Source organism: Amphichorda felina (genome assembly GCF_050947745.1).
Source record: "Amphichorda felina strain 45539 chromosome Unknown scaffold_1, whole genome shotgun sequence".
NCBI classification, from domain to species: Eukaryota; Fungi; Ascomycota; class Sordariomycetes; order Hypocreales; family Bionectriaceae; genus Amphichorda; species Amphichorda felina.
The window spans coordinates 2,742,253-2,765,711 of NW_028145049.1; the positions used below are offsets into that span (position 1 = coordinate 2,742,253).

The 23,459-nt window shown below is 56.4% G+C and overlaps 6 protein-coding genes across 6 annotated transcripts; 3 read left to right on the forward strand and 3 right to left on the reverse strand.

Annotated features, from left to right (window-relative positions):
• Positions 1 to 1,337: 1,337 nt before the first annotated feature.
• ACO1O0_000885 (glycoprotease family-domain-containing protein) lies at positions 1,338 to 4,376 on the forward strand (the record flags this gene model as incomplete). The annotated part of the gene is made up of 1 exon (XM_083190381.1): positions 1,338 to 4,376. The coding sequence occupies one exon, from the start codon at positions 1,338 to 1,340 to the stop codon at positions 4,374 to 4,376; it is 3,039 nt and encodes a 1,012-aa protein (XP_083054240.1).
• Positions 4,377 to 4,916: 540 nt separating this feature from the next.
• On the forward strand, positions 4,917 to 6,425 carry ACO1O0_000886 (uncharacterized protein; the record flags this gene model as incomplete). The annotated part of the gene is made up of 1 exon (XM_083190382.1): positions 4,917 to 6,425. The coding sequence occupies one exon, from the start codon at positions 4,917 to 4,919 to the stop codon at positions 6,423 to 6,425; it is 1,509 nt and encodes a 502-aa protein (XP_083054241.1).
• Positions 6,426 to 6,735: 310 nt separating this feature from the next.
• On the reverse strand, positions 6,736 to 7,673 carry PRE2 (proteasome subunit beta; the record flags this gene model as incomplete). The annotated part of the gene is made up of 2 exons (XM_083190383.1): positions 6,736 to 7,455; positions 7,542 to 7,673. The coding sequence occupies 2 exons, from the start codon at positions 7,671 to 7,673 to the stop codon at positions 6,736 to 6,738; spliced, it is 852 nt and encodes a 283-aa protein (XP_083054242.1).
• A 664-nt stretch (positions 7,674 to 8,337) lies between these two features.
• On the forward strand, positions 8,338 to 10,564 carry ACO1O0_000888 (HET domain-containing protein; the record flags this gene model as incomplete). The annotated part of the gene is made up of 3 exons (XM_083190384.1): positions 8,338 to 8,860; positions 8,950 to 10,346; positions 10,520 to 10,564. The coding sequence occupies 3 exons, from the start codon at positions 8,338 to 8,340 to the stop codon at positions 10,562 to 10,564; spliced, it is 1,965 nt and encodes a 654-aa protein (XP_083054243.1).
• A 1,043-nt stretch (positions 10,565 to 11,607) lies between these two features.
• TCB2 (Tricalbin-2) lies at positions 11,608 to 16,174 on the reverse strand (the record flags this gene model as incomplete). The annotated part of the gene is made up of 4 exons (XM_083190385.1): positions 11,608 to 12,915; positions 12,980 to 15,567; positions 15,627 to 15,924; positions 15,986 to 16,174. The coding sequence occupies 4 exons, from the start codon at positions 16,172 to 16,174 to the stop codon at positions 11,608 to 11,610; spliced, it is 4,383 nt and encodes a 1,460-aa protein (XP_083054244.1).
• Positions 16,175 to 21,338: 5,164 nt separating this feature from the next.
• ACO1O0_000890 (FYVE zinc finger-domain-containing protein) lies at positions 21,339 to 22,797 on the reverse strand (the record flags this gene model as incomplete). The annotated part of the gene is made up of 4 exons (XM_083190386.1): positions 21,339 to 21,398; positions 21,558 to 21,668; positions 21,722 to 21,848; positions 21,950 to 22,797. The coding sequence occupies 4 exons, from the start codon at positions 22,795 to 22,797 to the stop codon at positions 21,339 to 21,341; spliced, it is 1,146 nt and encodes a 381-aa protein (XP_083054245.1).
• Between the last annotated feature and the right edge of the window lie 662 nt (positions 22,798 to 23,459).

Consider the following 23,459-nt stretch of genomic DNA (forward strand, 5'->3'; position numbering starts at 1 on the left):
GATTCACAGTCTCAATGGACCCCACCAACCCACACCCTCCTCTCGCTGATCGTCGCGATCAGCTTCCGTCGCCCCCTATCCGGCTGTATTATTATGTACGTACTATGAAAATATCCCGAACATGCCAATGAGAATTATCAGAGTATGAGCCAGTCTTGTCGAGTCCCCCCACTTCCCGATGACCAACCTTCTGATACCGAACGGATGAGGCTCGAATAGTACTCGCATAAATTGATACGAGTACCCCCGATTCAGGTTCAATCTGCGGTAATAATAAAGTCTGCTTGCGGTAAGAGCGTGCCTCGCAAGGGCCCAGCAATCTAGACCCGCACGGCCTTGGGAATGCCCTCACCAACAAATGAGATTGCCAGTCAAAGAGGGACAATGGATACTAGCCAATGGAGAGAGGCATTGGCAGCCAAGACACAGCGATACCACTCCAGCTGCACCGCAACTGCATGAGCACTGCACCACGCCCCCGGGAGGAACGTCAAACGGGCATTCGGGGCCCGCGGGGTCAATAAAATACTTATGAATGGAATGAATAAGATGAATGCCAATGCACTGGTGCAAGTTATTATGCAACCCCCAGGAGCACGTCAGGCTGCTCAGGCACCATCGCATCATGCATCGCCAAGACGGAAGGCTGCCTGGCATGGGGCGCCACAGGCGCGGTCGCTTGCAGGCGGGCCGCCACAAGTAGCCAATGGCAGCCGGTCCTCGCCCGGGCGCCTAGCTTCGGCCAATGAGAGCCACCCGACCTCTTCTCCTGGCGGCTATTCTATACAACTCATCCAGCCAGAACGCAGCAACCTCGACGAGTCGCTGCACGACGACGGCCTCGCTATGCGGCCAGACAAGATCGACAGCCTCTGATGGCTGGATAACGGCAGAGCTTCCATGCGTCAAAGACTCAAAATGGGGCTAGTCGCGCCATTCCCTCCCTCCCTCCTCGCGAGTTGGTGGTCTCATCTCTCTCTTTCTATCTGTCTGTGTGTCCGTCTCTTTCATTCTCTGTTCACTTTCTCTCAAGGCTGGTCCTATTGTCTCCCTATTGTTTCCTTATTGTCTATATCTCTTTTCTATCTTCCAAGGTATTGGGCGGTCAGGTCCATCCTCTCTTTGTCATTCTTTCAGCTCCTCCTCGGGCCACGCCTTCCTTGTTGCCTCCCTTGTCCCGTCACGAGGAAGGACCTCGCCATCAGCATGTCGCAGCATCACTGCAAGAACCATTCGTCATAGATCTCATCTGCTTGCTACTTCTGACTCGAACCCCTACGACTCATAATCACACAACAACCCATCCTTTGCGCATTTCTTGTGCAACATATAACACAATGTCTCGCATACACCAACAACAATCAGGCCCGTTGGCCTCCCCAATCGGCCGCCCCGTCGATGACTGGGAAGACTGGGAAGATGAGGATGTAATCACGCCCATCGATCCGGAAGAGCAAGTCTTGGTCGACGCCCCAGCCCCCCTGGCTATTCCCGGCCGGTCAACAAGATCCAGTCATCTCAAGCCGTCGAGGCCCCCCAGCACAAAGCTACAGCGCCTCAGGTCGAGACACAGGCAGAAGGCGCAGAACGCAAAGGCAGGCATAAAGCTCATCACCGATATGACCGCCTTCCGACGCCAGAATCACATTGCCAGCCAGCTGCGGACCCCCGATGGAAGGCCCGTCAAGTTTGTTGATGCTGCCGCCTTGAGAGCCCTGGAAGGGGAGCCCAGCTCAGCATCGGTAGGGAATTGGAACTGGCTCAAGAAGGACAGGGGGAAGAGCCCGTCTTCAGCTACTCCTCAGTCCTCGGCTCGCTCCCCCGATCTAGGACTGACTCCGGGAGACGGCCCTATCACGATTGGCATCACCTTACCTTCCGAAGAAACGACCGGTCAAGACGGCAGCCGGAACAGCGCTACTACGACTTGGCTTCAAGTTCCAACTCCCACCTCCCACCCCAATCTTGGTGTTCCAGAGCACTCGTCCTCAGAGGGCACCTTCACGTCGCGCGTGCCGCCGGAGCCGCAAGTGTCCGTGTGGTCGCCCGACACCCCCGAGACCGCCTCCTCTCAGACTTTCCGTCCCGCCTCCAGCGTCTACTCTCAGGCCACCAACATTACTGGGTTTAAGCACCCCGCTAGTGAAGATGTGCCTCCTGTGCCCGCGCTGCCATCCAACTACAAGAAGATGCCGCACCAGCGGCTGATTAGCCTCGAGATCGGTGGTAACAACGGGGACAGTGATGATGGCGGTACCCCGTGCACACTGTTTGAGGAGGACGGCAGTCCCGGCACTCAGAGGCTCGCCAGGGCTAAGAGCATGGGCATCAGCCCTGAGAGCGCGGGCTCAAGGTCCAACGGATGGTGGGACCACATAGTCACCCCTTTCTTGGATAAGCGCTTCACTGTTTCCAGCCCCAAGGGCAAGAATGAGTCGCCAAAGGCGTCGCCGCAAGATCAGCAGCGTCCCAGTCCCCTCGTTGAGGAGGTCAATGAGAAGAGACCGTCTCCGTTGCTTCTGCCAGTCCCCGGACCTAGCCCGCCACCCATTGTCCGAGCACCCACCCCGCGGCGAACACCGTCACCGCCCCTGAGCCAGACGACGCGCATGCCAGACCCCGTCGTGCTACAGTCGACTCCATCTGTCCACACAGCCAGGACTATGGAAAAGCCTCATATCATCGTTACCCCTGAGATTCCAATGGAGACTCCACCACCTTACTCTCCGCCCAAGCTTCCCAGGAACTTTGAGCACCCCATCAGATACCGTGCCGTGTTCCCGCCGGGGCACCCACTTCAAGCCCAGTTCCCTCCCTCTCCTGGGCCCGGCTCCCCGGGCCTCGCAGCCACAATGACATCTCAGGGGGCCACACAAATGACCGATATCCCCATTACGCCGACAGTACCCAGGGATATGCCAGCACCGCCCCCGGTTCCTCTCCCGGACAGGCCAGCAGGGACTTATTTACCCCAGGAGCACTCGCACGACGCACGTGGTAGCGAGCATAGAGTTGAGCGCGAGCGACGTCGGCACGAAAAGGAGGAGGTGCTTGCGAGAAAAGCTGGCGGCTTCTGGAGAGGTCGAGGTTGCGTCCCGGCCACAGGGTGCTTTGGCCGCCGTGGCCGGGAGGGTCGCAAGAGAAGAAGGGTCTGGATAGGGGTGCTAGGTGCCCTTCTCGCTCTCATTATTCTCGCCGTGGTGCTCGGGGTCGTCCTCACCCGCCCAGAAGACTCGCCTGAAATGCAGTCCATCTGGGTTAACTTGACAGACTATCCACCCATGCCAACTGGGGTTCTGACTGTCGTTGGTACTGACAACACAGTCGCCAAATCCGGATGCACAAGTCCCTCGACCCTCTGGAGCTGCTCCTTGCCCAAGGATGACCATGAGTCGGTGGCTCCGTACAAGCCCAATCAACCAAAGTTCATCATTCAAATCCAGTGGGACAATAGTACCAGTGAAGGCTGGAAAGTCCCCGACGGCGAACCGCCCAAATCGGTCGCAAGGCGAGCTTCCGGAGGGCCCGCACATGCTGCCAGCATAATCCGAGAACTCCAGACAGATAAGTTCGAGCCAGATCCGAGCCCTCCAGACTTTGACGAGATGTGGTTTCTTGGCGACACGACGGATGGTATTGAGTCCGATGAGAAGGCAGGCGAGCCCGCGCCTTTCTACATCAGCCTTCTGAGCTCCACTGGGAACGAGACGGCGGATTCGGAACTGAGCAAAAGGCAAACCACTGTTGGCAATGACCTGGTTAGAGACCTCATCTCGTCACCAGATTTGCTGAGGGATGGCACACCAGCTCCTGCAGTGATGATCCCGCAGCCAGCACAGCAGCCAGTGCGACTCTATGACCGGGGGCTCCCGACAGAGCACTATGGGTTCTACACCTACTTCAAGCGGACCATATACGTCAAGTCGGTTGATGATACTGGCGATGAGGGTGATGTGCCGCTGGACAAGCAGGGCGGGTGCAAGAAGACGGAGGCCAACTATCTGGTGACTTGGGCAGAGACCCGGATGCTTGTTCAGATCTGGACTCGGACCCTGGGCCCCAATGGCTCCAAGCTCCTAGACCGTGGTGGCAGTGGAAGCACTGATGGCCCAGGGGAGCTGATTCGACCGGGGACGATGCCCTACCCCGTAACTGTGGCACTGGACACGCACGGTGGGGATCCGGAGAAGAAGTACGTTTGGATGTGGCCGATGAACGAGAGACAGGAGCTTGACGAGGAGAACCCAAAGCTATTGGGCAATGACTTGGAGTTTGGAGGCAAGGTGGTGAACCACCGCAAGAACAACGACACGTCGTTTGGCGGGTTTGATGGCGGCACGGGAGGATGCAGGTGTGAATGGGTAAACTGGGTATAGGTATGGATTCTGTGAGGGCGAAAGCATTTATGCACTGGTAATAGGCTGCAGATCTATCTGGATCTCTCAGTGCGCATGGAAATGGAGTTTTGGGATAATGTGCCTATAAAGGCCTCGGATATATAAAGCATAGTTGCTGGGGTCAAGCAACAAATACCTAGGAATCAGCATTTGTTCATATTTTTGACATGAAATGTCTGTGTAGTTGATCATCTCTGTGTCTGGTCAGCATCTTTGCGTGTTCATTCTTGTTGACTACTGGTAGCATTTTACTCTGCCCTTCGATATGTTCGAGCTGACTACCTAGTTAAGTCCCTATACAGAGACCCACGGAGCAAGGAGATGAAAGAATCACCCATACATTGCACCTTGAACCTAATAGTAGACGGTGTATATGAGTGAAACTAAGTATCCCAATCCATTAAAAACTGATTAAATTGTATGTTCTCGTGAAATAAAATCCCATTTGTAGATGCAGGCCATCGTGCAGACGTTGTCTTGTGGTGTCTAGGGTAACCACACCAAAGCGCGGCCAAAAAGATGGATCGCGACTCGACGTTCAACTTGGATACTCCAACCACAGCGAGTACCAACGACAACTGCGTGGAAGAGCTCATGCGGCTCCCACTATGCCACCACCTCGCTAGACGGCGGCCACTGGCCAGCCAGATCAGCTCCGGTTCCATAAGCAGCGCCATTCGCATCCTCCCCCGGGCGCTGACGACGCTCGCTATCGAAACATCATGCGACGACACAGCCGTGGCCATTCTCTCCAAGGACGACGATGCCACCAGCACCAACCGCTTCTCCCTCCGCTTCAACGAGCGAATCTCCTCTGACCATCGCCAATTCCGCGGCATCGAGCCCCTCGTTGCCGTCCAGGGCCACACCAGCGCCATTGCGCCGCTCCTGCGCAAGGCCTTGGCCTACCTCCCAGCTGCCGCCCCTGACGATGCTGCCCACCGTGTCTGCTGGGCCCCCGACGGCTCGCCTAGGCGTATCCCCGACTTTGTGTCCGTCACGCGCGGCCCCGGAATCACGCCCAACCTCTCCGTGGGGATCAGCACTGCAAAGGGCCTCGCCGTGGCCTGGGGCGTGCCTCTCGTGGGCGTCCACCACATGCAGGCCCACGCTCTGACACCGCGCCTCGTCCGCGCTCTGGGCATGCCCATGCCCGTTGATGACGGGTTTGCAGCTACTGCCGAGGGTCAGGTCCCCGTCACCTCCGGCCCCGAATTCCCCTTCCTGTCCCTCCTCGTCTCTGGGGGCCACACCCAGCTCGTCCACTCGCGCTCCCTCGCCGACCACCGCATCGTCGTCACGACCGCCGACGTCGCCATCGGGAACCTCCTCGACCACGCCTCCCGTGACATCCTGCCCCCAGACGTCCTCGAAGCCGCCGAGGATGTCATGTACGGCCGCACGCTCGAGGCCTTTGCCTTCCCCGACGGCGGCACCCCCGAGGAATACGCCGCCTCCTTCGAGCCCTCGGCCACGCGCGCCCACGAGCTCACCGACCCGCCCACGGGCTACGACTGGGTCCTGCCCCTGCCGCTCCGCCAGACCCGCCGCCTGGCGTACTCCTTCTCCTCCATCGGCACCGTGGTGCAGCGCATCGCCCAGGCACGCCGTGCCCAGGGCGGCGGCATGGACGTGGCCGAGCGCCGCGCCCTCGCGCGCCACACCATGGCCACGGCCTTCCGCCACCTCGCGGGCCGCATCTGCCTCGCCCTCGACGACGTGCCGGCCCTGCGCGAGGCCTCGACCCTCGTCGTCGCGGGCGGCGTCGCCTGCAACCGCTTCCTCATGCACGCGCTGCGGTCCACGCTCGAGGCCCGCGGCCACGGCCACCTGCGCCTCGTGGTGCCGCCGCCGGCGCTGTGCACCGACAACGCCGCCATGATTGCCTGGGCGGGCATGGAGATGTACGAGGCGGGCTTCCACACGGATCTCTCGGTCCTGGCCATCAACAAGTGGCCCATGGACCCGGAGGAGGGGCCTGGCATCCTGGGGGCTCCTGGGTGGCTGAGACGCCCAGGTTATGAATGAGGATTGCTGAGGGGCCCTTGGGTGTGTGGCGAGGTTTCGATGTGTCCACGACTGTTATAATTTGCCTGTACAATATAGAGAAGCAAACCCCCCCCCGTATCATCATCATCACTGTAGTTTTATAGAAGAAGACACTTGGAATAGACGAGCAGATGCCTCTAGATTTATCATTTGTTGTTTTTACAAGAGTTACCATGCCTACGCAGCTAGGTCGGTTGTTTTCTTATCAACCGCATCGTGCTTGCGGCCCCATTCTGCTCGCCCCCTCTCCTTTCATCCATTTCATCCCCTGCCCCCCGCTTCCACACTTCTACTCCAGCTCGCTCGTGACGTTTGTGAACTCGCCCTTCTGCAGCTTGGTCTTCCAGAAGATGGGGTTCGTGTCGTTGAAGCCGTGGTGCGTCCAGCCCTTCTCCTCGATGTGGTACAGGTTGATGAAGCCGCCCGAGTAGGCGTCCCTGTGAGTGGCGGCGAGGATGCTCCGGCGGCCGAGCTCGAGGGCGTCCTCGGCGGTCAGGTCGTATTTGTACTCGGCGTCGAGGACGCCGTAGGCAAAGGTCTGGCCGGAGCCGACGCAAAAGAGGTTGCCGGCGAGGCGGGTGCCGTCGCTGTCGACGTAGTACAGGGCGGGGCCCTCCTCCGGGGTGACGCCGGCGCACATGGTGCCCATGCTGAGGCCCATGCCCTTGTACGAGTAGACGAGGTTGGCGAGGATCTTGGAGGCGGCGGCGACGCTGATGCGGCGCTTGTGGCGGAGCTCGTGCAGGCGGCACTGCATGCCCAGCCAGGCGAGCCAGTACTGGCAGTCGGCGGCGCCGCCGGCCATGGTGCCCAGGAGGACGCTGTTGATCTCGATGACCTTCTTGACCGTCTGCGAGGCGATCCAGTTGCCGGCCGTGGCGCGCGAGTCGGTGGCCACGATGATGCCGCCCTGGAAGCGGAAGGCGAGCGTCGTCGTGCCGTGAGCGATCTTGATGGGGCAGTCCGAGTTGGAGCGGTCGTCTGTGGCGGCGCGGAGCCATGATGCGGGCTGCGGGCAGAGGTGGGCGTGGCATTAGCTGGGGTGTGCTCCTCCCGACAGACAGCGACTGCGAGGGCGAGGGCGGCGAGACTTACCTGGGCGACGGGGGGCATGGCAAACTTCATGGACAGGTGGTCCGTCGCGTTCATGAGCTCCCTGGCCTCGTGCTCAAAGGGATCCTTCTCCTCCGTAGCCGGGCGGCTGTATTGAGCCACGAGGGCGTCCATGGTGGCGGATTCTGTGTGTAGTCGAGGTCAAAGAGGAGATGAACGACGAGGGCAGTAGCAGTAGCAGTAGCAGTAGCAGTAGCAGTGGGCGGTGCTGTGTGTCGTGGGAGGGTGGGTGGGTTATCGTCGGGATGGCGGTTGGATGGATGGGTGATGGCAGTGGTTGAACTGAGGCGGGTTTGGCGGGAGCTCAGAGCCTCTTGTGGTCGGTCAGTCAGGCAGCTTCCCACTCGCGCGTCGTCGTCACTGAGGAGGAGCTGCTTCGTGGCTGGTTGCATTTGTGGCTGGTGCTGGCGCCACACCCCACCACGATGTACAGTACATACCTGTCCTGGGAGTATTAATACTGCTAACTAACAGTAAGTACTATGCCTGAACTACGTACGTACGTACCTCTTATTAAACCAGGGCCCTCCTATTCGTAGCTCTCCCCGTCTCTCATCTACTGTTGGCAGTCAACTGCCTAGCATTGCATTAAGCGAGGATCTGATCCTGTTTGGGGCCTTTCCCATCAGGAGTCATCTCCTATAATTATATATCTAATCGCCTAGCTATGTACATAACTGCGGAGTTTCCTTGAGAGCATTTCATCTGGGGCAGATTCCTGTTTTCCCCACTTGTCGATGGTGGAGTGATTGAACGATCCAACTAACACTAGGTGACAATGCCCGCCGTCTCGATAATTGATCTGGCAACATACTTCTCGATCCCAAACTCAAAGCTACCAGAGTCCCAAGGCGCTGCCCCCATCGACCTATTCCAAAGATTTGAAGGTGCAGACAAGTGTCTGTTGGATTGCCAAATGTGGGCAGAATACGTTGCCCACCACAGCACCGGCCAGACGACGGGAAAGCAGAAAAGAGAAAAGCGGCTACAAGCCACGAAGCTGAAACATGCCGCAAAGGTCGCCATCCAAGGACCAACCGGTAACAGAAAGCTAAAGGGAGTGGTGGAGAGGCGTCAGTTCACAGCTGCCAGCCTCAACAAGTCGGGCGATGCTGGCTGTCAGACCTGCTGTCTCTTTTACAAACTACTAGTCGGATATTTCCGTGCCAGGGGCCACCAACCCAACAGTCCTACCGTTGACGACTACATGTTCAATTGGATCAGCTATCGTTTTCTCCTCAAGACCGTCCCTGTTCATGACGTTACAAAGCTTTCGTACCTGGAACTGTTCTCCGTGCACGGTATGTTCTCTCCCCTCCCACCCCCACCCCGCCTAACCTTTTCCTCTACTGACAAGCCATGACGGTTGCTGATCTTATCTGCTTGTCAGATCAGGGGAAGATGTTCAACAGTCCCGCGGTCCAGGGCATGCCGCGGTCAAACGCGCTTACCGGGGACACATCCTCCCCAGAGTCACTCTCTCGGGCGCGCGAGTGGCTGCGTCTCTGCGACGAATCCCACAAATTATGCCGGGAATTCTTGGGGTCTGGGACAAACAGCTACCCGGCGAGGCTGATCGACCTTCGACCTATCCAATCTGGCGGGCTTGAGGGGTACAGACTCATCGAGACCAACGGACGGGACAAGGGCTCGTATGTCTGCCTCTCCCACTGCTGGGGTCCCCCATCAAAGCCGATGCCGCTGAGAACGCTGAGATCAAATCTGTCGACACACCTGGCCTTCATCCCCCGGAAGTCCTTCCCTTCAACTTTTCGGGACGCCATCACAATCGCCACGTCGCTCGGGTTCGGTTACCTGTGGATCGACTCCCTTTGCATTATCCAGGATTCAGCCAAGGACTGGGAAGCCGAGTCTGCTAATATGGCGGGCATCTACGGTGGGAGCTATCTCACCATAGCGGCCATGTCGTCTCCCGACTCCGAGGGTGGCTGTTTTTCGACCACCCTTGACAGCGCAAGAAGTCCCGACGTGTGCTTCCGGGTCCAGTCCGACCAGGATGAAGACCAGACAGATTCGGCTCGCCACGAGGACATAATCCTTGGCATGCGTGATTGTTCCCAAACCGGCGTCGAAGTCCCGAGGTCGAGCACCAAGGCCGTGGGGTCGGAACCAGACTACATCGTGAGCCACTTTCCTCTCCTCACCCGTGCGTGGGTCTACCAGGAGAGAATGCTGTCGAGGCGTATTCTCTACTGCTCTCGGCACGAGCTGCAGCTGGTATGTCGAGTGGGCGCCCTTTGCGAGTGCGGCTGCGGTGACGGGATCAGCGGAAGCGTTGCTCTGCACAAGGTGAAGGAATCCAGGTTCTACCCCGTGCCTGGCGACAAGCACTACTACGACTCGGTTCTCGTCGCAGCGCAGGGCAAGGCGAATTTCGACCTCGCCAGCTTCGTGAGCGGCCCGGACATGGCCCAATACTGGCACAAGATTGTGTCCGAGTACACCAGGCTGCGCATCACGCGCGGGACGGATATGCTCCCGGCATTGTCGGGGTGTGCACAGAACGTGGCCATGGCCACGGGCAGCGAGTATCTTGCCGGGATGTGGCGCCATAGCCTGGGTCGAGATCTCGTGTGGTACGTCGAGGCGCCCCTGAGCTCGACACCACAGACGGAATGGAGAGCTCCTTCATGGTCCTGGGCAAGCATCGACGCCAAGGAAGGCGTCCTCTTCTCCGAGATCCGCCAGTCAAGCCGCCTGAAAGACGTCCTGGATAGCATTGCCGGGATCGACTGTCGCCCAGAAGGCATTGATCCGATGGGGCAAGTAAGGAAAGGTGCATGTCTTCGACTGAGGACACAGCTGTACCAGGTCCCACTGCGTCGCCTGTGCGACAATTGCAGGTGGAGCGCCAAGGATAGGAGAAAGAGGAGTGCGCATTTTGCGATTGGCACCCACGATCGAGGTAAACTGTGGGAGGATACTAAGAACAACTTTAGGAGCAGCAGGCAGCCGCTGTCTTCCACGGAGCTGTGCAGCTTTGAGGATCGAGGGCCATCCCTAGGGGACACCATCCGGATCACCCTTCTCCCAGACTTTGCGCTCGACCGCTTGACTACAACCTGGGCCTTGGCAAAGCGCGGGAGATGTAAGCAAACCGCCGTCCTTCTTTTCCATGTCTGCGATAGCAGGGTACCGAGGCGCGCCGAGGGTGTAGATTATTTCCTGGCCCTCCACAAGGTTTCGGAGCCAGCACCCCAGGCTACTACTACCACTAGTTCAGGGACCGGCTCGAGCTCTCCAACTTCTTTGTTAGGGCAGACGTCGCAGCAGCCCGCTATGAAGACATTTGAAAGGTTTGGCCTAGTTAAAGTCATGGGTACAGACGATGATAGGAAGAGATGGATAGCCGAGACCCTATCAAAGAGAGAGTTGCATCTTCAGAAAGACGAAGACATTTTGTTTATATAGGGTATTGAGCCACGCAAAATATCCCGGTAGCCTGGATTTATATATAGCCTTGAGAGATTGATAATAAATAGCGGTATGTTTCCCCCCTCGGTGCCTCTATAGTATCCGTATCCAAGGTGACGCTACTATAATCCGCGCGCCCCTCTTCACTCTCTTTAATATCCTAGCCGAATTTGGCTCCTTATAAGGAAGTGCTACTAGTAGCTTTCTATGTACCTTGTCAAAGGCTCCTCCTTACCTGACTACGTGGTCTGTGTCGCGACACCTTCGTGCCCTGCACTCTGCCAACCAACAGTGCTGCAACCGTACGACATCTTTTGTCCCCTATTATAGATTCGTAAAATAATCTTATTCATTATGAATGCACGTGTAATACTGAAAGAAAGGCCAGAGGGATATCGAAGCTGCTAAACCCATCCCGCTCTCCCCTTCTTCTTTTCCCGGCCCATGTCAGACTATGGCGCCATCCCATACCCCCGGATACATTATGCTACCCAGGCAGAACTTTCCCAGAACAGCATGCTGCCCCTAGAGCCTGATTACCTCCGCGAGTGTAGAACATGAAAGCTTCCAGTCACCTCGCGCCCACCGTCTGGTTGTCCTTTCCGCTCCCCGACTAGGCGTTGGGAGTCCCCTCCCTGCTGTCCCTGCTGTTGCGCGTGGCATCACGCTTGCTCAGGAAGCTGCGGCGAACGTGCGACCGGCCAGGGCTTCCTGTCAACAGACTTGAAGTCTCTGCCGCCTGGAACGAGCTCTTGAGCGTCACCGTGCCGCTACCCACTGAGAGCTCCTTGGGTGCGCCCGATCCTGACTCATCCACAAAGTAGATGTGCTCGCCCAGGTCGTCGTCGCTTCCCAGTAGGTGCTCGCCCTTCACCTCAACCTTGAACTGGGTGTCGGGGGCACACTTGGCGTGGAATGATTCGTCAAAGGTCCACTTGCCGTCCGACGATTTGAAGTGCTTGGTCTTCCCGACGGTCTTTTCCTTGTGCCCCAGCTGCGTCACCAGGACGTAGAGATCCGCCGACGGCGGGTATCCAGTTGCGCCAACAATGGTGAAGCTGGCCGTGCCGCTTCCCGGGCTCCCGACAATACCGCTACGCATAGACGAGGCTCCGAAGCTCTTTGTGCGAGCGTGGCCATTGCTCGTCGTCGGGCGTTCGCTGGGCGACTCTGTTCCTTGGTGGCTGCGAGCCGGGGGGCTGTCGCCGTTGGTAGTAGTTATGACTGGCACCGAGACCTCGGCAACATCCTCGTCATCCTTTTTGCCAAAGAGGCCGCGGCGCAGGAAGGTAGCGCCTTTGCCAACCCCTGAGCCAACCACTCCGGCGACTGCGGCGCCGCCCTTGAGGGGGACTCCAGCCACGCCGGTGACAATTTTGCTAGGGGCGCCGAATGTGCCAGTGAAGGTCGATGTCCCTTGCCTGGTTCGCCTGACGTAGTCGGGTCGGAAGACCAATCGGATTCTGACCGTTCCAGACTTGCCATCCAGAGCTAGCCTGGACTCGGAAGCCTTGAACGGATCGAGCGACGCCAGGTTGATCTGAGCACTTCCCAGGAAGTCGGGCTTGTCGGCAAAGTCCCAGTCGTAAACGTTGACAACAAAATCGGCGGCGGTCCTCGAAGGGACCGCCACCTCGAAGGACTCGTTCCACGACGGGTGCAGCGTCTTCTTCTGAACCTTTGTCTTGTGTACTTCGTTGCCATTGAGCTCAAACTTGCAGTAAGGATCGCTCTTACCGTTCCTGTCTGCCGAGGGAAGGTCTTGTGCGTCCAGGATATCCACCCGCAGCTTGCCCATGTTGTTGATGCTTTCGCTCGGGTCAAGTTGCATCTTTATCGGGACATACTTGAGGCTGACCTTGACCCAGCCTCCTCGCCCTCGGTCACCGTCAGGCTTGAGCTTCAGAGTCGTGGGGTTGTTCTAAACCAAAACATGTTAGCCATCGTCTCTAGCGGGGTCATGACAGAATGCTACTACTACTCACCAGACACTGTTTCAGCGTATCGATGGTGTTCCCACTCAGGGAAGCCAGGGTATCATCCTCATCGTCGCCCTTCTTGCGTGCCTTGATTGTGAGCCGCGAGAATTCGAGCTCCCGGATGACGCAGTCACCAATCTCCTCAAATTTGTGCTGCTTGCGCGGAGCCTTGGAGGAGGTGTATGTGGGATACATGTAGTCGTCGACGAACACCTCCAGCTGAGTGTTGCTGTCTGGCATTTCGGCCTCCATGAGATGGAAAATGAGCAGGCCGCTCTCGTGCCGCAGCAACTCTTCGGGACTGAGCCGCAGCTTTGGTCGCTGATCCACAGATGGTCTGCCTCCCGTTGTAGGGGTTGTTGGAGGTTGTAAGTCATGGTCTTTGGCTTCTTCTAACAACGCCTTGGACTTGTCGACGTCGCTGGATTGGTCCAGGGAAGGCTTTGGCTTCTCCCCGTCCTGAGATGCCGCTTCCTCCTCATCCTCAGGATCGGCGACGTTAAGGCAAGGGAAGAATGAAGCGGTGTATGTCAGAGTTCCCTTCGCGATGCCCTTGCCATGCAGGCGCAGACCTTCTTCACGGACCCTCTTATCATCATGGACAAGGAACTCGCCATTCTCCTCCTTGACAAAATCGCCAGCGAACAGTTCCACGAGACCCAGACTGCGATCCTTGCCCATCTTCTCGGTATCCATGACCTCCAAGACAAGCTTGTCGCGAGCCGAGTGGATGGGGATGTACAGGACCTCATCCCAGACGGGGTTGAGGTCGTTCAGGAAGGTGACCGTTCTACCCTTCTCAAGGCCGGACAGAAGGACACGTGCGTAGGGATCCGATTTGCCAAAGGCTTCGAAGTTGCGAAGGTTCGCGGCCTTCTTGAAGTGGAAGCGCATGACACCAATGGGCGTGACATAGCCTCCGGTGCCAACGACGCCGGAAATGGCCACCGGCTTCCACTGGGCCGTCATGTGGATGCGCCCCGTGCTGGCGCCGGCCAGGTGGTACCATTCCTTGCCCTGTTCCATGCACTCGAGGATCTCGTCGAGTTTGATCTGGTACTTGCCAAGCAGCTGGTCGCCGGTAAGGTCCCGATCGTCCTTGACCGAGACACCAAGCTTCGCCTTCTTTCGGTCCGTAATGAGAATTTCCTTGGAGCCGTTGTCCCAGATGGGGTTGTTGGTACGCTTTAGTTTCTTTGTCTGGTGGACCTCCTTGCCGTTGAGGAACAGAGTCGCGTAGGGGTTGAGTTGGCCCACAAGACTCTTGGTTCCATCCAGATCCTTGGCCTGCTGCACTGAGAAGCGTAGGATTCCCTGGTTGGAATCCGGGGGGGGTTCCTCGATGCCCTCTTCGTTCTTGGTCGCTTCGAGGACAGGGAAGAAACGGATGTCGCAGGACAAGCTGCCACGGACCTTGCCATCGGCGATGACCTCGAGACGTTCGTTCTCGTACGCGTTTAGCTCCTCGATACTCTCGAGAGGGAACGACGCCACACCCAGCATCTTTGACTTTCGGATCTCGTTCTTGTCAAAAATCTGGATATCAAGAGAATCGTTGAACGAACTGAGAATGATGTAGTGAGTTTCATTCCATCGGGGATTGGAATTGTCCTCAATAGTCTTGGTCTTGGCCAGCACCTGGCGCTGGTTAAGCGTGATGCAAGCGTAGGGATCGACCGTGCCGGAAAAGTTGTCCGTATTCTTGAGCCCGTGAGCTCCGTGCAAGGTCACGGCTAGAACACCGACAGCCTGGTCGACAGGGTTGCCGGCCAGCATCTTGGCGACCTCGATGGGAAAGGTCTTGGGCGCGTACATCATCGGGGCGAGGTTACCGTGAATTTGTTCCAGGATGAATTTCTCGAGACCGGGGATGAAATTGATGTCGAAGCCAAGCATTTCACCTCCAAGCGGTTTGCATACGTAGTCAATCATCGGGCGCTCGAGGAAGCACATCTCGACCCGCTCAACGTGCGGGAAAGGGATCTGGAGCTTCACCTTGAGTCTCATGATGCCTGAGAAGGCCATGTCTTCCACAATGACATCGAGGCCTTTGCTGATCATAGCTTTGCCAACACGGATCTCCAAGACAACCTTGGGGTTGATCTTGTTCTTGATCTGCCGGGACGTCATGTCGGCCGTGTCGTTGGGGGTAAAGCTGAACTTCCAGTCCATGATGACGATGTCATCCTCAGTCTTGGGGTACGTCTTAACGTGCTCCATGCGCGGGGGCTTGGTGCCAAGGGTGAATGTCTTGAGCTTCAAGCTGTCGAGGAAGGACGGAGTTGCCGTGCTCAGAACCTGGTCGACACTGTTGATGACAGTCTGCGCAAGAACCGGCTGGTAGATGGGCCAGAACTTAACCAGGAAGGAGTTGATCCACTCAAGCGATTCGTTGTCGTCCTCAAGCTTCTTCAAGGCCATTTCGCGCCTGATGTCATCCCGAAAGTTTCGGCGCACACGTCGAAGCGAAGTTCTATAGTAGGTTGAGCAGCAGGCCATGACAATCATTAGCCATGCAAGGCCACCGCCAAAGATGGCGACAAGCCAGGAAGCCAAGCAGGCGAAGACAATGACGGCTGCGTTATGGTACCAATCTGCGCTGTGTGTGAGAAGTTTGCCGCTCCTTGTTACTGATACCATCGGGGCAACTTACCGCCATAAAACTTGTCGGGGAGCCTGCCTTCGAGCCAGGTGGAATGGTCCAGCAGACTCTCAAACTCGACATCGCCACCACCCAGAGTTCCGAATTGGGGAGCCCAGCCAGTGCGTGAGTACGGGGCCTCCTCGGCTTCGGGGTCGGCGTCGGTGGGCTTGCCGTTTGCATCTTTGACGACGTCGATCACACCCCCCTTTCCCGCCTCTGGTAATTCTTCGTCGGGCCCGGTACCATCATCAATGTCGGACACGATCGCTGCCGCCTTGTGCTTCCTGCGCAGCTCGGGAGGAACAGCCTGCGTAATGGCAATGTCAGCTGGATGCTCGGCGGTACCTTGGATAGAAAGATGATCCTACAGCTTTGGCCTGCGCCCGCTTCTCCTCTGGGGAGGCATCGGGGTCGAAGGTGAAGGCAGCAACACCGGCGTTCTTGGACTGCTCGACCAGCTCCTTCAGGGCGGCGTCGGAGGTGACCTGGCTGTCAGACCTTTGGGCGGCCTCCACGGCACCCTCGGCCTTGAGTTCGGCGGCGTCGCGGGACGACATGTCGCCGACAATGGCGTTTCACGCACGGTCCGTCACCAGGCGTGGAGGATTCAATTGGGTCGGGGTGAGTGCGTTAGGAGCATACAGAGCTCGAGTAACCGAGAGGTCAATGGCGTTGGGATGCGCAGGTGAGGGGGCGCCGACGCTGGAAGCTCAACGTTTTATCAGGTAGACGCTAGCCAGGCCTGGAAGATGGAAGGTAAACGGAGAGAGATGGTTTCGAAGTCGGTTAGGTACGAATATGGATGAACAAGCTCCTTTAGGTGTGGGCAATGGGGAGCACCGCTGGACCTCGGAGGGGAGCTAAGTGAGCTTGGTAGCTGGCACAAGAGAGAGAGAACACAGGACAAAAAAGGACAGGCAAAATATTGAACGATCGGAAGCTAGCTGTAAAAGCTGTGGCTGGAGGAGCCAGTAGCTCGATGCAAGCTGGTGGAGGCCGAAAAGGAACGATGCTGGTGGCGGGCGGTGGCAGACGGTGGAGGACGCAAGTGGTGGTGTGGTCAGAGAGCTGCGGCTATTATTATTATGCCGTTTGCCAGCTCAAGCTGGAAGCTTGGAATCCCAAGAAGCACCTGAGGAGGCCTGCACAGCTGAAGGGCGACGTAATGGCTCCAATGACGGCACCACAGGTGGCTCCTGCGCGCCGGGGGGTTTTCCCAATGGAGCCCGAATTGTTTCGGGTACTTCTAGCCCCGCACCTCATGGCCGCAGTGTTGGGTAGCGGTACCTCCACCCCAGCACCGCTAGGTACGCTGCAGTGGTGATCCAGAATTCCAGATCCAGCCCAGGGCAAGCGTGGGTCGTGGGGTGGTTGGCTGGGTACCTGTAACCTACCCGGGCTTTAAAGTACCTAGGCAGATCGTTCCAGTATGAGGTCAGACCATCCATCAGTGAAGCTAGCATGATTGAACAGGTGGTGCAACTGGGAAACAAACAGCAACATCGCCGGTCTTTGATGGCAGTGTTGGCTGCAGTCAGTCAACGCGGTGTTCGTACGAGTAATACTCATCAAGCGGGCAAGTTTCAGAGGGGGGGCCAATTGGGTTAGGTGTCGCCTTCTCTGTCTGGCCCGTTCCGTCCGTGAATCAGGTTTCGTGCTGCATTCGAGTTGGGGCTGGGCGGCCTCATCTCATGTCCTCTCCTCATACCCTCCCTCTCCTCATACCCTCTCCTCAGCATCTATTATATTATGATCTTCGCACAGAGTAGCACTGCACATGACACTGATAGTACGTGTGTCGCAGTCTTAAAGGGTGATCCAAGGACCCTTGTGCTATACCCTAACTTCTACCTAGCCGCCCGATCAGTACTTTATCAAAGTTATCATTGTATCCCGTACCCGAGTGCTAACATTGGTCTGTCCCAAGCACCTCTCAAACTTGACAGCCCTGATGGCCCCAAACTCAAGACCATGCAATATAACAATCTGCACAAGCTACCTAGTAGGTACTAAGTAGTACCGTACCCAGGGAACAGGTACGTTGTATTGCATGACTTGAGCTACTAGTAGTGGGTTCCCCAGCTCCCCCTCCACCCCCGAGAACCAAGACAGGGCAGATCACATTTCCCCTGGCGAACACGCTCTTATTAGAGACAGATCCTCACGGGCTGGCTCACAGGCCCCCACAGCTCCGATCTCTTCTGGCGACTTCAGCCATTGAAGCCCGCGACTGCGACGTGGCCGTCCCTGCCCTGTGTCACGTGTGAGCCCCACGGCCGAGGTTAACCTTCTTCCTTCTCAATTGGGTTCATTGCGAATGTTTAGACCCAAGGTCTGATCCTCCGTATGTAAGTGGTGTAGTGCGTGCCTAAGCTGTGCCACGCCTAATCCAGAACCACCCGCCCTCCCTTCTGGGCCACCCTTCTTGCAACATTTATATTCTTTCTAGCAATTAACCCAAGGTAATAATATTATTACTACCAGCTCTTAGATACCCGACACTGGCAGCTATTACCGTATAACTGACTGTAGATGGAGTACCCAATCACATAACTTCTGTACCAAAAAACCTAGTCGTCCTGCCATCGCAGCCAGGAGATGTCCATTGTCTTCAGCCAGCGATCTTGCGCCCGACCTGGCGAAAGCTGTGGCTTGATCTTGCTCAGAGCGAGAAGAAGCATGGAATTAACGCGAAGCGTTTGCGTAGATGAAGACACACCTCACCGTCACTGATGAATGCTTCGAGACCCTCCCGCGTCGAAACGAAGAAGCGCCGTCGTGTAAGTGTTGCAAGTGCTGGAATCAGACAACATGGAGAAGTTGACAGCTGTGTAGGATGTCTTGGCTATAAAGAGCATTGTGAATAAGTAAGTCAGACTGCTTCTATACTGACACCGATACTTAATCCAGCAATTGTATGCTTTCGGCCAAGTTGCTCCTGCTACCGTTGTGGCCACCCACTATTGAGCCCCAAGCTGCTACGTCATCGACAACACGAAGCTGATTCTCTGAGGGATAGATGCCCCTCGATATCTTGATTCTCAAGATTTCCAAGGTGCTGCACAATTTCCAGGCCTTTTCCCTTCAGTATAAGCCTGAGCCAATCCTGCCCTTCATCCACCTCCAACCTGCTTAGATTAGCACTGTCGACAAGCGACACCAGCCTTGGCAACCACGTACATTTGCGTATCATGCTGATCTCATTTTATCGGCGGGATGGGCACAGGACCACCTGATCGCGGACCTGGTCGAGCCTGAATGAGTGCGAGCCGGGCTCCGGTTCCGTGGCGCACCTGGTACCACAGGCACCCAAGCAAGCTTTCTCAAGATGTGAGTCACGGTTAATGGAGGTCACTGATGGACAAACCTACCCCAATCTCCACAGCTTTGACAGCGATCGTGCGAAGTAAGATCAGTACAATGGGTCATCTGCTCAAAGGCTGGCTCTGAGTAGTGCTGCAGTGTGAATCTACATGGGTCTTTACTACCTATCATGTAACACCATCTAACATTTCCAGATCTTGACATAGGCATAGTGAGTCTACCAAAAGAAAAAAAAAACCTCTTATCCCATGCATATATAGCAGAGATTCACGGTGTTGCAGCATGAGGAACGTCGTTGCCTCTGGTGTGATGCACCTTGCGTCCATGAAGAAGGTGGGAAAGCCTAGAGAGGTTGGACAAACGGATAGCAGTGCTATGGTTAGCACTGCCCTGTCCTTCTCTGCGCTCTCGTGAACATCTTAACACTCTTTAGGCTTACAATCAGAATCCCATGTGGTCTGAGCGCATCGCCAGTCTCGCACGGGTATTAAAATGAAAGGCGGCCGACTTTAACAATACGCACTCAGCCCAGTGGATAGAGAGGTCGTTGGATGACTCTGCATGTGGTCGTTATCCTTGGTTCTTGCCATGCCTAATGGTGGAAGCTCTCCGGTCTAGGGCTGCAGCTTCAGGTCCGCCTCTAGTCCCTTTCTTGAAAGTGCTCTCATTATCTTACATGTTGTGATATGCTAAGTTGGATGTTCTCGAGACCCGAGGATCCTAATTATACTAGGCATTCTGGGGATGCAGGACCTCCGTGTAAAGAAAGAAGAATCTACGCTAAGAAAAGAATAGTGCCAAAAAAAGTCATAGACCGCCGAGTTGAGATCGTCAAAGGCCAAAACATCCCTAGTTGGAGATGGTGCTTTCTGTAGGGGTGGAATCACGCCCAAGCCCAGCGGCCTTGGCTCTCCATCTTCAGAACCATCATGGCTTCTAAACCCAGCCCCCGTCTGTCCGGTCTGCACTAGAACCTACAATTCTAGACCTTTTTTTCGGTCTTCAGGTACTAGTGCAGCGTCCATGTACTAGTACTAGTGCCTCATAATGGTAAGGTGCCTGATGCGTGCTCCACCTCCCAACCGCCCGGGCCCCAAAGTTGGGATCATCCCGAAGTCTTGGAGGTTATCTAGCTGTTTAGCCCCAACCAAGACCGCGCACCGTATCACGCCAGTGCGGGAATAATTTAAATTCCAACTACTAAGCCTCCATTATTGGCACTAAATATCCCCGACCTCGCTATCCGTACTCCGTAGTAGTAATATTACTCTCGTTCTTAGTCTGCTGGAGCTGGAGCAAAGAGCCGCGATGCTCTCACGGTTCGCATTGGTGGGCTTGATGCGGATACTAGTACCTGAGCTAACAGACGCCGACCTCCGTCATCCCGAGGATCTGATAGCCACCGTATTACTACTTGCCTAGTCTGTATAGAAGTACGAGTAACAAGTATTGTGGTCGGCGGAACCACCCCTGCCAAGCTCAAGAGCCCATTACTACTAGTAGTACTAGGTACTACATAGTAACTAGTAGCCCCATTGCTATCTGGTCTCCGCCTTGGCGATTGGGCCAACACATGTCTCAGTGCCTTGGCATCGTGAAGCAAACTCCGACTATGATAAGAATCACTACCCGTACTGACTTGGGCCCATTGAGTTGGAATGGGCTCTCTCGGAAAGCCGCTTTCTGTGACTTTAATTCACATATATAAGATCAATACTTGTCCATCCACATAAGAGACAGCACCACTCCCTGAGCCAGACTCGTACGTGCTCGTAGTAATCGAATGAACCTGTGGGGAATAACATGACAATGAGCGGGGCCCTGATCCCATTATACGCCACTCCAAACTCCAAGCATCCCATGATAACATAAATTCCGACCAAGCAGCGAAGAAAAAAAAAGGCTAATATCCAAACCCATCATGTTGATGAACTGGGCACCGTCCGGGATGGTTGACAAACCACGCGGAAATGCAAGATCGATGGAAGCGGCATAGACACTCCAACCGCGCCATCGGGACGCCGACCGTGAACTCTTCTAGGCAGATGGTGCACTCGGCATCGTCGATGCAGTCCTTCTCCGTTGCCGCGTAGGTGTACATGCCTGTCTGCCGCGGCGGAGGGGGAGGCTGCTGGTTGTTCCCGTCTCCTGTGGGACGCGGGCTGCCGTATCTGCTATGAGACTCTATGCAGGAATTAATGTGAGATTCTCGAAGCGACTCAAAATTTGGTAGATGGCGCTGAGGTAGTTCGCGGTGACAGATTGGGCACTCGTCCTCCTCGGGGATCTGAGGCGTCGGAGGAAGGACGCGCTGTCGGGACGATGATGGGCTGCTCCGTAAGGAGCTGTGACGCCCTGAATAGCCTGGATAGGATGGCACCGACGTGGCTGAAGTCCCTATGACAGGATATCGCCCCATAGCTGGTGGGTAGCCACGATGGCGCGAGGTCGACGGGCCTGGGATAGCATGTCCTCCTGGATTCTGCACTTCGTGTTAGTAGCACAACAGCGGCGGTAATGATGAAATATGAATTTACCACAGTTAGGCTCCTGTTCCTAGGAGCATATGCTTGAAATGGGTCATGGCTCTGGCCGCTGGCGAATACCACTCCGTACCGGTTGGAGGCCGTCGCCGCCCCATAAGCATTCCCGATGCTGCTTCGAGACCTCTGATGAGAGCTCCGAGGAGAAGGGGAAGGAGGCGTCGTGGTTGTCGGCCCGGTAGAGCTTTGAGGCGGTGCAGTGTTGGGATCTGGAACGCAGGGGTTACAGAGCCGTACCCTCTCTCCACCGGACATGCCGTTCACGTCGATGTATCCCACGCCGAGACTGTCCATGAGTAGGCTCTGCGGGACGGGGATTTCTGACCCGGGGGGTCGAACAATATACTGGTACGGTATGATGATCCTGTGAGGCGAACAAGAGTTGCAGACGACCCGACCACATTTCCTTTATGGAGAATGATGAGCTGTACTGATTCGCAACGGCGAGGGTATCACGAGTCTTACCTGCAGTGATGCTTTCGAACAAAAAAGCTGAACTGGGTCTGACAGATGGGGCAGTAAGTCACCTCAGCATCAGGCTGCCACCTAGGCAGGACAAACTCGGACGACCTCCTGCTCGCGCCTTCTTGCGGTCGGGGGTGGGGCTGACGCGGTATGCCTTGGGACGATGCCTGACTCTCTTGCTGAAGAGCAGAATAAACCCCTGGCGAAACACCAGAGGGGGTCTGATTCTGGGCTGTGCTTGGCAGTGGTGATCCTGGCAAGAGCCCAGTTGCCAGATTCGGGCTCTCATCGTCTCGCTCCATGTCGCTGTATGGGCCAAATGACGAGCCGACGCTGTCCTGTCTCTGGGCAAAGCTCCAACTAGACTGGGTGCCGTCTCTATGTTCTATGGCCTCCGCGTCTCGAGGCTCGCGCGGCGAGGGGGTCGTCGTCGGGGCGAGTCCGGGGGAATCAGGTGATGCCAACTGGTCCTCCAATCTCGTCTCCCCAGGCGGGGATTCAATGACTGTAGTGACGTCTGGCTGCGGCGCTTCGGAAGGGCTGTTCTGGCTGGAGCTGTCCCCGTCGCTGTACAGATCGTATGGGAGTTCCTCTGTCTGGAAGACAAGAGGTGGCAACTCGGCTCGGTCTTCGGGCTGATCACTAGACAGTCTGCGCTCGACGGTGTGGGATGGGCAGTCGAAGTAACGGGAGCACTCTTGATCATGAAAATGAGGCGTTTTCCACCGGCAAATTACCGAATCACTGTCAGCCTCGTCGCTGCCGGTAAGGGAGTTCGTAAAATCGACGTCGGGGGTATCGCTGCGGTCGTCGCGCGCAGCGTCGGGCGAGGTGGCGGGACTGGCCATGATGGTGCCACACACATCAGAGCCGATGCCCCAGGTAAACTCTGATTCCGTGTGTGTAGTATCTGTCCTGAGACCAAAAGTCGATGCCGACGGCACGTGGTTGGATGATGGGGTAGTAGCCTTGAGCCTAATGAGGCGTCCATCTGCAGTCAGTCACCATCGCCGCCATCATCGCCATCACCGGCGGCCGTCATGGAACAGTACTCACCTCCAGTTGGTTTGATTCTAGCTCATGGCCAGAAACGCTCGCATCATGACAAGGTTCAAAAATGTCCGAGCGTCACCGAAACCGTGGGCTCTAGGCTTTCTTGAGGGGAAGTTGAGACACGCGACCACGCTTGCGTCGACACCGTCGACAGAGAGTATCCTTATCAGCCAATGCTTATCTCTCTGTTCAGCGTTGGCTTCCAGGTCTCATGCTGGGGCTTCGGAGGGGTCCCAGCTTGGGACTCTCCTGGTCTTACCTTAGTCATCCGTCCGCCACGACCTGATCCGGATTCCTGAACATCTCAACGGGCGTCCCCGAGACAAAAAAAAAATCTTAATTTTTTTTAATCAATTGAGGCAGGAGTCCAAACACATGAGACTGGGTATTGCTGGGTCTGACTTCCAAGAGAGACCGAGGCTCTACTATGTAAAAGCGGACAATGGGGTTTGGTGGA